Genomic DNA, 14,094 nt, shown 5'->3' on the forward strand with positions numbered 1-14,094 from the left:
AGAGTCTCGCTCTGTGGCCCAGGCTGGAGTGCAGTGGCCGGATCTCAGCTCACTGCAAGCTCCGCCTCCCGGGTTCCCGCCATTCTCCTGCCTCAGCCTCCCGAGTAGCTGGGACTACAGGTGCTGCCACCTCGCCCGGCTAATTTTTTGTATTTTTAGTAGAGACGATGTTTCACCGTGTTAGCCAGGATGGTCTTGATCTCCTGACCTTGTGATCCGCCTGCCTTGGCCTCCCAAAGTGCTGGGATTACAGGTGTGAGCCACCACACCTGGCTTGATTTATTTTTATTTTTTGTAGAGATGGGATCTCGCTATATTGACCACGCTGGTCTCAAAATCCTGGCCTGAAGCAATCCTCCCGCCTCAGACTCCCAAGGTGCTGCGATTACAGGTGTGAGCCACCCTGCGCAGCCCATCTTCACCATCTTAAGGGTACATTCCATTAGCATTAAGCAGATTCACAATGTTGTGCAAACGTCACCACAGTCCATTTCCAGAACTCTTTTCCTCCTGTAAAACTGAAACTCTGAGCCCATGAAACAACTCCCCACCCCCCTCCCCCAGCCCCTGGCACCACCATTCTGCTTTCTGTCTCTGAATTTGGCAATGCCCCGGACCTCGTGAGTGGAATCGGGCAGTGTTTGTCTTTTGTGTCTGGCTTATTTCACTTAGCGTGATATCCTCAAGGTTCATTCACGACCTTCAGAGTTTCCTTCCTTTTTAGGGTAGGATACTACTCCGCTGCCTGGCTGTGCCACATTTTCTTCCCGCGTTTGCTTCACCTGTGGGTGGACGCATAGGCGCCTGCGTGTTTTAACTGCTGCTGTAACGCGGCCATGAACACGGCTGTACAAATGCCTCTCTGAGACCCTGCTGTTGGCTCTTCTGGATGGCTCCTGACAGGTAGAATGGCTGGAGCCTGTGGTACTTGCCTGTGTCATTTGGCGAGGATCTGCCATCTCTCCCACAGCAGCGGCACCACGCGGCCTTCCCAGCAACAACGCACAGGGATCCCAGTGTCTCCACATCCTCATGAAGCTTGTTCTTCTCCCGAGCAGGGTCTGGCGCCTTGGCCCAAGCAACCACAGTGGACACATCTTGGGATCTGACTTTGGGGCCACCTCTCCCCGTGCCGCCTGGGGACCGGAGAACACTGACTGTGGGAAAGACCAGGTGATGCGGAGGCCAAGAGGAGGGGAGGTGGTCATCCGTGGGTCCCCAGCAGCGCTTGGGGTCCTGGCCACTCCAGCGGCCCCTTGCACCTGCCTCCAGGGATTCTTTGTCTTCAAAATAGCCTCGCTCCCCCTTCCGGCTCACGGTGCCTGGGGTGGATCTGTTCCCATTTCCCACAAGCCGGCAGGGTGGTGACAGGCCCTCGTTCTCATGTGCCCCAAGATTTCGGATTCCAAAAATCCATCCCCCAGCTCCCCGGAGAAGTGTGTCCCCGTTTCACCACTGACAGGGCCAAAGGGTGGGCTCTCCTCTCCTGAGCTTCCGTGGTCACCCCAGGCTGGGCCAGCCCCTCACCCCACACTGGCTCTGGGGACCACGCCTGGCGAAGCCTCTGCAGCAGCTGGGGGTCAGGCAGGCCGAGGGTCTGGCCTGCGTCTAGACCTGCACAGCTGGGTCGGCGGCTGCTTCTGTATTCGTTTCCTGAGGCTGCTGTGACAAGTCACCCCATACCTGGTGGCTGAAAACAACACATTTACGCCGCTCACAGGTCTGGAGCCCAGAAGTGCGGTGTCACAGGGGTGAGGGCGAGGTGTCCGCAGGGCTGGAGGAGCTGATCCACTCCTGGCCTCGCCCTGCTTATGGGGGCTGCCGGGGCGCCTTGGCTGGTGACTGCATCACTCCAGTCTCTGCCTCCCTGCTCACATGGCCTCCTCCTCTTGTGTGTGTGTGGGTGTGTTTGAATGTGCATGTGAGTGTGAGTGTGTGTGTGTGAGTGTGAGTGTGCGTGTGTGAGAGATGGACAGTGAATGAGAATGAGAGTGTGCATGTGAAGGAGAGTGAGTGTGAGTGTGAGGGTGTTTGTGTGAATGTGAGTCTGTGTGTGGGAGGGAGAGTGTGGGAGGGAGGATAGGTGTGGATATACGTGTGTGTGTTTGAATTGTGTGCAAGTGTGTGTGAATGTGTGTGAGTATGGGTGGGTGTGAGTGTGAAACCTCTGCCGCCATCTTGTGAGTGTGTGTGGTGTTGCATTTAGGGCTCTCCTGGGTAATCCAGGACAGTCCTCTCATCTCACTATGATGCCCCCAGTCAGGCTGCTGAGACTGTCCCTGCTGAGCTCAACATTCTGAGGTCCCAGGAGTTGGGGAGTGGATGGACCCGGGGCCTGCCCTGCCCTCTAATCGCTGCCCCTTGAAGGCCAGGCCAGGTGTCAGAGTCCACCCAGCATGGGACGGGGCAGGTGCGCAGTGTCATCACATCAGCCTGGCCTTCCCTGCCACTCCTGCTTGCAGCCCCTGTGGGCGCAGCTCTGCCGAGACACTGGGAAAGTGCTTGGCACTGTCTGCAGATGACACGGTCAGCCTGTCCTGGGTGGTGTTTGCAGGGCATCTTTTGGTCCAAAACAAACACGCACACCTTGCTCGCTCCCACGAAATGCAGGAAGAGCTGGAAGGTAAACAAGCACTTTGCGGTTCTGGGAAAGGGGCCAGATACTGAATTCGGGGCCTACTGAAGGACCTCAGGGCCTTGGAGCAGGGTACTCAGCCCCTGGGTGCTCCTGCTGGGGGAGCCTAGAGGCTCACGGTGCCTCCGCCTGGCCCACACTGTGGCGGTGCTTCCGCGGACACCTGTGGAGGGCTGTCCAGGCGGCAGATGCCCACTCTGATGCCCCCCTCTCTGATGCCCCCCTCTCTGATGCCCCCTCTCTCTCTGAGGCCCCCACTCTCTGTGATGCCCCTCTCTGACATCCCTCTTTCTCTGGTGCCCTCTCTTCCTAATGCGTTGAGTACATAAATTATTAAGCAAACTGAACTCCGGACACCCATGCCTCTCTGATGTGCTCACCTGGGCAGGTGAGTGCGGCTTCCCCCCAGAGCAGGCATCTTGGCGACTGTTCACTGCTGTAGTTTTCTGGGGCCCCTCCATGCCCACCTCTGCTCTCCTGGGACAGCTGGCTGTCACGTGGTGTCCTGGCGGCTGGGTCCTGGTTAGGTTAGCCCTCCACGCTATAATGATTTTGGGCTTTGTGAGGAGTCTGTGGTGCTGTTCCAGTGGAAACTGCTCTTTGTTCTATGTCTGCGGGCGCTGGACCCCTGCCCTGAGACTCCCCTCCTCACTCCTTCTGAGCAAACTTTCCTACCCGAAGGTGGGGACTGATGGGCAGCCCTGGTGTCATCAGCTGGCACCCTGTGTTTCCCGATGGTCCTGGGACCGTTTTTCAAGGGACTTGTGGGGGCTCCTGGCCATAGCCTGGTCTCGGCCCCCAGCCCCGGTCAGCACAATCCCCAAGTACCCCCCGGGGAAGTCCTCCTGGCCAGGGTCACCACAGCGGCCGGCAGCAGACCCCCCTCACGCTGCCCTGAGCAGGCCCCAAGGACAGGCGGCCTGTTCCAGCGGGGACTGCGGGCTTCTCCTGTGCCAGTGGGAAGTGGTTTGGTGGGGAGCAGGCTGGGGTGTGGCAATGCCCGGCAGGTAAGGCCAGAGCAGGGAGTGCCGCTGGGCTCTCCCAGGCACCCTGGCTCACCTGCTGGGTACACAGAGGCGTGGAGCCCTGCCCAGGGTTGCCCCATGAATCTCCACCAGCACCCCCTGCGCAACCCCCGTCCTCCTTCCTCATAGCTCGGCCCCGTGGGCCCTGGGATGCTGGGCAGTGTGGTGAGCACATCCTGAGTGCCCCGCTGTGGCACCGTGCTCGGGGTCAATACTGATCTGGCTCTCAACCGCTTCCTTTTCCCCTTCCCTGTCCAGGGCCCTCCCACCCACAGGGCCCCGCTGTGGGGAAGGGGAGCAGGTTCCTGCCTTGTGGGTTCAGGGCATTTGGTGAAAGTGACAGAAAAGCTGACCCACATGGCTTAAGCAAAGACTGAAATTCCAGGAATGGCTCCGCCTTCAGTCAAAGCTTGATCCAGCCTCAAAGGATGTCACCAGGACCTCATACCTCATTCTTCTCTGCCATCTCACAGCTCCCTTTTTTCTATTTTTATTTTTTCGACAGAGCTTTGCTCTGTCACCAGGCTGGAGTGCAATGGCGCAACCTTGGCTCACTGCCACCTCTGTCCCCCGGGTTCAAGCGTTTCTCCTGCCTCAGCCTCCCAAGTAGCTGGGACTACAGGCGTGTGCCACCATGCCCAGCTAATTTTTGTATTTTTAGTAGAGCCGGGGTTTCATCATGTTAGGAAGGATGGTCTCGATCTCCTGACCTCATGATCCGCCTGCCTTGACCTTCTAAAGTGCTGGGATTACAGGCATGAGCCACCGCGCCTGGCCTCTCAGCTCCCATTTTTTAGACAGTTGTCCTCCTTGGAGTGAGCGGCTGGCAGCCAGCAGTGCCAAACCTCCGATACTAATTTGGGCCCAGGCACACAAGTGCTGGTGCTATCCCCAAGGCCCTCCCGTAAGGCTTCACCCCACTGCGCCAGGGACCGAGCTGCCCACAGCAGCAGCAGCCGCCAAGGAAGCACGGTGTCTCATTACGTCCGGCTTCCCTGCTGCAGTCTGTTCAGTGAGGAAGGAGGCTGAGGAAGGGGTGCTGGTGGGGATTCATGGGATGACCCTGGGCAGGGCTCCACACCTCTGTGTACCCAGCAGGTGAGCCAGGGAGTCTGGGAGAGCCCAGCAGTACTCCTGCCCTCCCCACCCCAATACCATTCCACTGAGGAAAGCACTCCAGCCCACAGAGCCCCACCGAGTCCAGGGACTGAAGTGGTTTCCTGAATGGAGTGGTACTGGGGTGAGAAGGGCGTTATCACCCTCATGATTCAGAAGAAACACAGCTCAGAGAACATCAGTGACCTGCCTGCAGTCCCCTGGCAGTCTGAGATGGGTCTGCACGGTGCCCAGGCCACGCTCCTCACACGCCTAGTATCCGCAGGGGGTGGCAAGGCCCTCCCATTGACCTGGAAGGCACAGCGTCCTGTGCTGCCTCCATGTTCCAGGGCTCGGAGCAGCCAGGCAGGGGTGAGAGTTGGGGGATCAGAACCAGAGGAGGTCCCAGCCCAGACTCCAGGCCAAGATCCCACTGTGGCAGAGATGCACTCGCTGCCGTCCCAAAAGCAAAGCCCCGTCCAAGTATTCCCTTCCGTTACTGCTGCCGCTCCGTGGAGACTGGCTGCTGACTTCCAGGTACCTGGTTGTCCCTAGGGGAGGCCATGGCCTTCTCAGGGGAGCTGCCTCCTTCCAGGGCTGGGCAGTCCTGTGTGGCCCTGCTGCCCCAAAGCCAGCTGTGATGGAGCTCCTGGCAGTGCCTCAGCAGCCAGGGAAGGGAGGGACCCTGCGAGCTGCCCGGCTGACTCCACCCCTGTGTCCCACAGAGGGGCAGCCCAGGCTGCCAAGGATGCTGCCCCAGCATGTTCCAAATCCCGTAATCCTCTCTCTCCGTGGCCGCTCTGGGCTCCTCCTCAAGCCCCGGTTCAGCCCCCACACCCTCCAGCCTCCCTGCCCACCATCAGGTCTGCGGCACACGTGGCCGCCCCTGCACACCCTCCAGCCTCCCTGCCCACCGTCAGGTCTACAGCACACGTGGCCGCCCGTGCACACCCTCCAGCCTCCCTGCCCACCGTCAGGTTTACGGCACACGTGGCCGCCCGTGGCTCTGGTGGAAAGTTCGGGAGTTTCTGCTTCCCTCTCTGGATGCGCTCCTGAGGGGAAGGTGGTGTCCTCCCCTCGGCCCAGGAAGGGGAGATTGTCCCCTCTCCCCGCGGTGGCGGCTGCAGCCAGATACTCCTCCAGAGCAGAACAAGACACCTCCCAGTTCGCTCTCAGGAGGGACGCATTTCCCCTATGCACATTGCTTTGAGGCTGGGCTCACATTTCTTTCTGACAGTCCTGGAAGCTGGGAAGGCCAAGATGAAGGCGCAGGCAGGTCCGGGGTCTGGTGAGGGCCGATTCCTGGTTTCCTGACAGCTGACTTCTCACACGGTGGAAAGGGGGCTAGGGAGCTCCTCCTCTTGTAAGGACACTAATCCCATTCCCAGGGGCTCCACCCTCATGACCTACTCACCTGCCAAGGGCCCCGCCTCCTAACACCATCACACTGGGGGTAGGATTTCAACACGTGAATTTCAGGAGGACACAAACCTTCAGTCCATCGGGCACATGGGGAATGGGTGGGAGCATGTGGTGTTAACTGTTGCGTGGGTGGGTGGGTGAGTCAGTGGGGGCCACATGCCCCTGTTCACATCACGTGGTCGGAAGAGGGGCTTTTACCTGGGTGGGTCTCCCCCAGGTGCTGGGCTCAGGCTCACCAGCTGCAGGGTGCCACGTCTGATATCCCATCCTCTGCTCCCAGCCCTGAGGAGCCCCCAGAGCCCAGCCTGCCCCAGGCTCTCTGCCCAGTGGCAGAGGAGACCCAGGCCTCATTTGGTGGTTGCCAAAGGCACAAAGGCAGCCCCCTCTCAGTGATGCTATGGTCCCCCCCTCCCCGAATCCACATGCAGAGATCGGGGTGCAGATGGCCCCGGGCCCGGGGACTGGCCAGCACCTTGGACACTGTGGCTGATTATCTGGACTAAGCACACAGCTTCAAGAGTCTACCGGAAGCTAGGTATAGTGAGCCCCTGTAGTCCCAGCTACTCAGGAGGCCGAGGCGAGAGGATCTCGCCTGAGCACAGGAGATGAAGGCTGCAGAGAGCTATGACTGCACCACTGCACTCCAGCCTGGGTGACAGAGAGAAACTTCGTCTCAAAAAAAAAAAATAAAACAACAAAAAACAAAGTCGATTTGGGCCTACTGGGGTGGAGTGGCCTGGGAGTGGTAATGGGGTAGGGATGGGGTGGGGAAGTGAGAGGGAGGGGAGTCTGTGTCCGGGCTGGAAGTTGCTTTTTGGATTCCCTCCGCCCGAGCACAATGAGCGTCTAGGGCGGGAGTCCTCCGGGACAGCCCTCTGGTCTCCTAGCCCGCCAGTACCCCGGCACCCCCTGCAGACCCGGCTGCTGCTCGTGTGCTCCCCCTTCTCTTCCGGGCTCTTCCTCCCATCTGGACCTGGTGCCTCCCAGAACTGAGAAAGCCACAAAGACCCTGGGCTGGAGTCAGGCTCTCCGTCCCCATGACGTCCTCCCAGCCTGCCTGGGACTTTGGCTCAACCCCTCCTCAGCCAAGGACACCCAGGGCCTCAGGTGAGGCGTCAAGGATGCAGGTCCCGGGGCGGCTGGAGAAGACCACTGAGGAAAGGATTTTCCCCAAATATCCGATGTGGGTGTCTGTAGGACTCTGCACTGGATTCAGGCGGCTAATAACGGAGCTCCTCTTCCAGAGGGCCTTCCAGAGCCATCCTCGCACCCCTGGGGCTGCCCCCTGCAGGCCCTGCCAAGCTCCTTCGAGATTCCTCCTTCTCAGAGCAAACATGTCAGTCAAAGACGTCAGCCCGTCTCAGAATGCCCCTCCAGCCTTAAAATAAGAAACAGACCCAACGCTGGGCTCTCAGGCCCTAGGGCCCCGGTGGCCTCCTGTCCCAACCTCCCACTCCCCTCCCTCGCCTGTCCCTCTGGTCTTCCTCTTCACTCTTCTTCACTCCACAGCAGGGCTGCGGCCTTTAAGTTCCAACCCCAGGTCCTAGGACCATGTGTAGCTCTGAGCAGCCACTCAGGAGCTCTGCCTGCTGGACACAAACGCCTGGGCCTACGCAGTGCCCCACAGCATGGGGCAATAGCATCAAAGGACATTCGGACACGTCCTGGGCCCCAAACCTCCTCCAAGCAGGTGACCAAGGGCTCTTGGCAGAAATGAAGAGTGAAGGGCTGGGGTGGAGGTAGGAGGCAGAGGCGGGCAGTGGCACCCGGAGAAGGGCTGGAGCCTGAGAGGAGAAGGTGAGAAGGTTCTTGGGAGGCAGGAGGGACCAAGGGGCCCTCACGGTGGGCACACACTGTAGCCTGGTGTGACTCCTCCCTCCCTCCCTGCTCACTGGCTGTTTCCATCCACACAGCCTGGCGTGAGTGGTGCTCTGGGTGTGAGAAGGTGGCTGGAACCTGGAGGGACACTTGAGCCCAGCCCTGAAAGTCCAACAGAGGAAGGACCAGAGGAGCCCAGAAGTGTGAGTGCAGCCCCACTAGGAAAGTGGTACAGGATGGGACTGGGGAGGTGTTTCAGTGACCACCACACAAGGGCATACTTTGGGCTTGGAGAGCAGCTCAGGCCTGGGCACGGGAGGATGCCCTGTTGGTGGACACTTGGGTTGATGCATAGGTCAAGGTCAGTGGCTAGATTCAGTCAATTATAATGGAAAGTTAAAATGTCCAAATCCAGCCTGGGCAACACAGTGAGACCTCATTTCTACAAACCAACCAACCAAAACAAGAAAAGCGGCCGGGCACGGTGGCTCATGCCTGTAATCCCAGCACTTTGGGAGGCCGAGGCCAGGAGTTCGAGACCAGCCTGGCCAACATGGTAAAACCCCACCTCTACTAAAAATATAAAAAGTAGCCGGGCGAGGTGGCAGGTGCCTGTAATCCCAGCTACTCAGGAGGCTGAGGCAGGAGAATCGCTTGAAACCGGAAGACGAGGTTGCAGTGAGCTGAGATCGTGCCACTGAACTCCAGCCTGAGCGAAAGAGCGAAACTCCATCTCAAAAAAAAAAAAAAAAAGTCCAAACCCAGTGTGGGGACTTTTCTGTATTCCCATTTAGATTATAGAAGCAAACACAACAAAAGCAACACTCATGTCCCCAACACACACACACAGACTGGCACCAGATTTATTATTATCTCTTGTTAAATATTTTCCATCTTTTCTGAGAACATGGTCTAGAAAGGCATAGTTGGTTTTCTTCCGGGTACATGCCTGGGTGGGCAGTGAGGAGAGAGGAGAGGTGCGCACCGGGCGGGCTGGTCCTCTGCAGAGAACAGCCTCGGGCTCCTCTTAGGGAAGCCGGACAGGCCAGTCCCACGTTGGAGGAGGTGTGGAGGAAGGAGGTCCCAGGGACAATGAAGATGACCTTATACATGCATTCAACGTATCCTGGAGTAACATGCACTGAGGGAGGTGGGGAGGGGAGGGGAGGGGGGAAGGGAAGGGGGGGGGGGGGGGAGGGGACGGGAGGGTCAGCTGAGCGAGCCCCTGCTCGCTGCGTGGAGCCTGTCCTGCAAGCGTCTTGTGGGGTGGGTTTGGGGAGTCAGGGTGGTGGTGAGTCTCCGTGGTTCTAACAGGGGGACGTGGGTCTTTCTCCTGGTGAGGTGTTGGGGCACTCTGAGCTGGGATAGGGGTCCTGAGCAGAATGGCTCCAGCCTTCAGAGGATCTCTGGCTGCTCCTCCGGGAGGGTGGCGTTCTGACCAGCCAGGGTGCTGATGTCAGGCGCAGGCCAGGAAAAGGCCGGAGGCAGGGCCCCAGAATGTCCACTGAGTGCTGGGTGGCACAGGGCAATGCTGGGTGGTCCTTCGTGCCAGCCCCGAGCCTTCCTGAGTGGATCCCATGGTGCTTATCTCTCATGAGCTGGTTCACGGTTTGGGAGGGGCCGCAGGTGGCAGGTCCTAAAGGCTCCAGGACCAGGTCCTGGCTCTAAAGGGAAGAACCAGACCGGCAGCTCCAGACCCAGGCTCCTTTGAGTCTGGGCCAGGTGGGACTCCAGGTGGGAGAGCGGGGGGCCTTCTCCAGAGGTGCTGACTGCTCTGCCGGCCCTGACCAGGGGCGGGCGCCAGAGTCATCTAGACTCAGTGTAACTGTCCCTGGACGTCTTCCACGCTGAATTTGGAAAGCAAATTCTTCACAGCAGCTATACAGTCTGCGAAGCTGTTGAAAAAGACCTGCAGAATGGCTCTCGACACCCAGGCTCAGGTGTGCAGGCTGCCTCTGTCACCGGTCTGTCATACCGGCGGCCACCCCAGGGGCTAGTTACCTGTTTGGTCAGGCCCAGAAGAGGACCCTGCAAATTCCTCCTCCCTTGTTTCTTTGAGATGGAAACACAGCCCCCCTCCCTTCAACTGTGAAGGGGCGGGTGAGGCCAGCCGGCCTCCACGGGAAGAACGGCTGTGTGCCTGTGGAGGACACGGTGTTCGGGAGACTCTGCTCCAGTGTGCCTTGACCTCCATCACTGTGACTCCCAGACCAGATTCCTCACGGGAAAACAGGGACCAGCCGCCACCCAGTGTGACGAAAGAGGTCATCAGAGACATTCCCATGGAAGGGCTGGCCCCGGGGCCAGCACCCGTGGACGCTGAACTAAATGACATCCGAATCTCAGGGGGAGGAGCCCGGGCAGCTGGAGCGTGGCCCTGGCCAGTTGTGGTGACAGAATCCCAGGGGCCTCGGGCCTGGAGTTCTGCTCTTCCCAGCTGGGAAGCTTGCAGAGAGGGAAAGACACTCCTGCGCCACCAGAGTTAAACCAGATGAGTTCCCAACCTGGGTGTCCAGCCCTCTGCCCGCCCTGCTGGGCCTGAACCCCCGAGTGCTGGGGGCCTCGTCCGATGTTGCTTAGTAGCTGTTGTCTGTGAAGAAAGACACGCGGGCAGACGGGGAGCAGTGGTCCTCCTCGCTTGGCTCGGACAGCTCCCCATACTCGCTGTTGTAAAACACCTGGCCTCCTCGGGCCCCCCGGTCAGGCCGCCGCCGCCTCCCTTGGGAGTCAGGGTGCGCCCTGGTCACATCCACATTCTGGTCAGGTCCTTTACAGCTGCCAAGACATGGAAGGTGGAGTTAGTAAGAGAAGAAGGCCGGGTGGCGGGCGGTGCACACTGGTAATCCCAGTACTTTGGGAGACTGAAGCAGGCGGATGGCTTCAGGCTAGGAGTTAGAGACCAGCCCGGGCAACATGGGGAAACCCCATCTCTACAAAAAATACAAGTTACCCAGGCGTGGTGCAGGCCTGTGGCCTCAGCTAAGTGAAATAATTGCTCGAGCCCAGGAGGTGGAAGTTTCATGAGCCAAGATCATGCCGCTGCGCTCTAGCCTGGGCGACAAAGTGAGACTCGGCCTCAAAAACAGACAAATGAACAACAAGGAGGAGGGACCGGACCCCTGTCGGGGTCTGATAGGAACCACCAAGGACACAGCGGAGCATGGGACATGCTCAGACTTCAAAAAACACACGCAGACTAGACTAAACAGCAAAGCGGATTGATCGGATTCGGCACTCACTGGAGCTTTGTCCGAGCCTCGACACGAGACTGTGAAGAATGTCCAACGTCATCCCCAACCCAGTTCTCACTCTGTCTTGCCCATCTCAGTGAACGGCACCAAAGTCCCCTCAGCTGCTGGAGCACCTTGGGGTTCTCCTTGCCTCCTCCTTCCCCTCACTCTTCATATCCCGTCCATCCAGATCCCGTCCATCCAGATCCCGTCCATCCAGATCCCATCCATCCCTATCCATCCATCCATATCCATCCATCCATATCCCATCCATCCATATCCCATCCATCCATATCCATCCATCCAGATCCCATCCATCCAGATCCATCCATCTATATCCCATCCATCCAGATCCCATCCATCCATATCCATCCATCCAGATCCCATCCATCCAGATCCCATCGATCCATATCCATCCATCCATATCCATTCCATTCCAGATCTCTCAATTCCATCTATATTCCATCCATCCATATCCATCCATCTATATCCCATCCATCCAGATCCCATCCATCCATATCCATCCATCCAGATCCCATCCATCCAGATCCATCCATCCAGATCCCATCCATCCAGATCCCATCCATCCAGATCCCATCCATTCACATCCATCCATCCAGATCCCATCCATCCAGATCCATCCATCCATATCCCATCCATCCATATCCATCCATCCATATCCATCCATCCAGATCCCATCCATCCATATCCATCCATCCATAGATCCCATCCATCCAGATCCATCCATCCAGATCCCATCCATCCATATCCATCCATCCATATCCATCCATCCAGATCCCATCCATCCAGATCCCGTCCATCCAGATCCCATCCAGCCAGAAGTTCTGCTCATTGTAACTCCAGGACACATGCGGGCTTCTCCATTCTCGGCCCCTCCTGCGGAGTCCGCTGCATCCTTGCCGGCTCTGACACCCTCCTGCAGACTGCTCTGCTTCCACCATGGCCTCCTGGTGCTCCACCCTTCGGAGAGGTCCTTCAAGTTACACTATGTCATTCTCCTCCTGACACACCCTCCAACGGCTTCCAGTCACTCCACGAAGGAAATGCAGGCTTCTCGCCTTGGCCTAGGAGGTGGTTTCTGCCCCTCCCCTCCTCTCTGCCTGCCCCATCCTGCACCATCCTCAGTGCTTTCTTTGCATTTTTTGAAGATGTTGATTACTTGTTTGATGCTTTGCATAGTGCTACTGAAAGCTCTTGACTGTAAGTTTAAAATACTAGTTATTTTACTGTTTGCATCTTCTTCCTCTGGGACTCCCAATTTTATGTATATTGGATCTTTTCTATTTCTGATCCTTTTGCCTCTTTTATTTCAGTTTTGTTTTCTTTTCACATCCATCCTCTGTGTCTGCCACTGTCAGTCTGGTCATACATATTGTCCCTGTCGTGCCCTCATTTTAGAAAGGATTTAGTTATTTTTCCCCCCGAAATGGGGTCTTGCTGTGTTGCCCAGGCTAGACTGCAGTGGCACGATCATGACTCACTGCAGCCTCAACCTTCTGGACTCAAGCAACTCTTCCACCTCAGCCTGCCGAGTAGCTGCTACCACAGGCGTGGGCCACCACACCCAGCTAATTTTAAAAATTATTTGTAGAGACAGAGTCTCATTCTGTTGCCCAGGTTGGTCTTGAACTCCAGGCCTCGTCTCCCAAGGTGCTGTGATTACAGGTGAGAGCTACTGCCTGGCCGAATCTATGTTTTATTTCCATTTCTTTCCTGAATTTAGTCTGCTCTCGTTTGTATCATCACATTGTCCGTCCATTTCTATTCTGAACTTTTGAATATCAGATTCATGGTGCCACTGCTTGTTTTGTTATATGTTTAATTCACGTTGGAGTATTTTGTTCATTTTCCTGTTTCATTTAAACAGTTGTCTACTGGGAAGTTTTAACTCTAATGTTCTGTCTTGTTCCTGTAACTTTGTATGGATGGTGCTTTTTTGGAGGTTCAGGATTATTCGTGTTAGGATTTTCTACACAGAAAGAGCCACTTCTCCTGTGGGTAGGACTAGGGACTTTGGTGGCATCCTACATTTCTTCACTTAAAAGTGCCACATCAAACCTATATCTTTGGCATCATCTCAAGTTCCTTTGACTGCCTTCTTCCTTCTGAAGGCTCCATCCACGTTCCGTATCATCCTGCCACCAGGGGCCAGCCAGTCTCTTACCCAAAAGAGCTGGGCCTTCCACTGGCTCCATGCAGTCACGCTGAGTGACCACAAGCCCAGAGTTTCCTGATCTCCTTCCACCCACAGATGCAGGTGAAACGCCACATGTATGGGCATGGGCTCTGGCGTCCGAAGTGGGCACTGAAGGGGCTGGACGGTGTAACCCAGGAGTGAGGAGCAGGTAATCCCCCATGGGGCGAGTGCCGACCAGGGGTTAACAGGAGACAGCAAAGGACCAGACAGATAGATTCCTCCTTCTGCTCCCCACACACCCCACAAGGCACATCCTCTCCTTGCACCTGTGTGGAGAGCACTCTGTATGCCAAGCGAACGCACCCGCCAGGGACCTGTGGAACCTCTTCTTGGCTCATCATGAACAGAGGACAAAGAACAGTGCCCTCTGCTGCCGATACAGGGTGGTGCAGTTTCCAAACGCACAAATCCATCCTGTGTGCTCATCTGTCTTCTTCTGACTTCTGGATACTATCTTGCTTCCTTAGGACCCTTATCTTCTGGAACTTTCTTCTTCCTCTACCACCAAGCATCCAAGGAGCTGCACTCCCTTCTGGCTCGCTGCCCTTTCAGAAGCAGGATGGCTGCCCAGTGCCTCGGACTTGACAAGGGAGGTCTCCTCGCAGCCCCGTCTCCTCCATCACCCCATGGTCTGTGTACCGAGTTTCTCTC

General features: G+C 57.2%; 1 protein-coding gene across 2 annotated transcripts in view; it reads right to left on the bottom strand.

Annotated features, from left to right (window-relative positions):
- Positions 1–8,844: 8,844 nt before the first annotated feature.
- FLT4 (fms related tyrosine kinase 4) overlaps positions 8,845–14,094 on the bottom strand; it is a 45,865-nt gene continuing 40,615 nt past the window's right edge. For both annotated transcript variants that reach the window (XM_021940085.2, XM_021940084.2), the window contains one exon: positions 8,845–10,770. In XM_021940085.2, the coding sequence (XP_021795777.2) occupies positions 10,572–10,770 (199 nt within the window). In that variant the 3' untranslated portion in view covers positions 8,845–10,571. The remainder of the gene's footprint in view (positions 10,771–14,094) is intronic.

This window comes from Papio anubis, chromosome 5 (assembly GCF_008728515.1).
Source record: "Papio anubis isolate 15944 chromosome 5, Panubis1.0, whole genome shotgun sequence".
In the NCBI taxonomy this organism is placed as follows: Eukaryota; Metazoa; Chordata; class Mammalia; order Primates; family Cercopithecidae; genus Papio; species Papio anubis.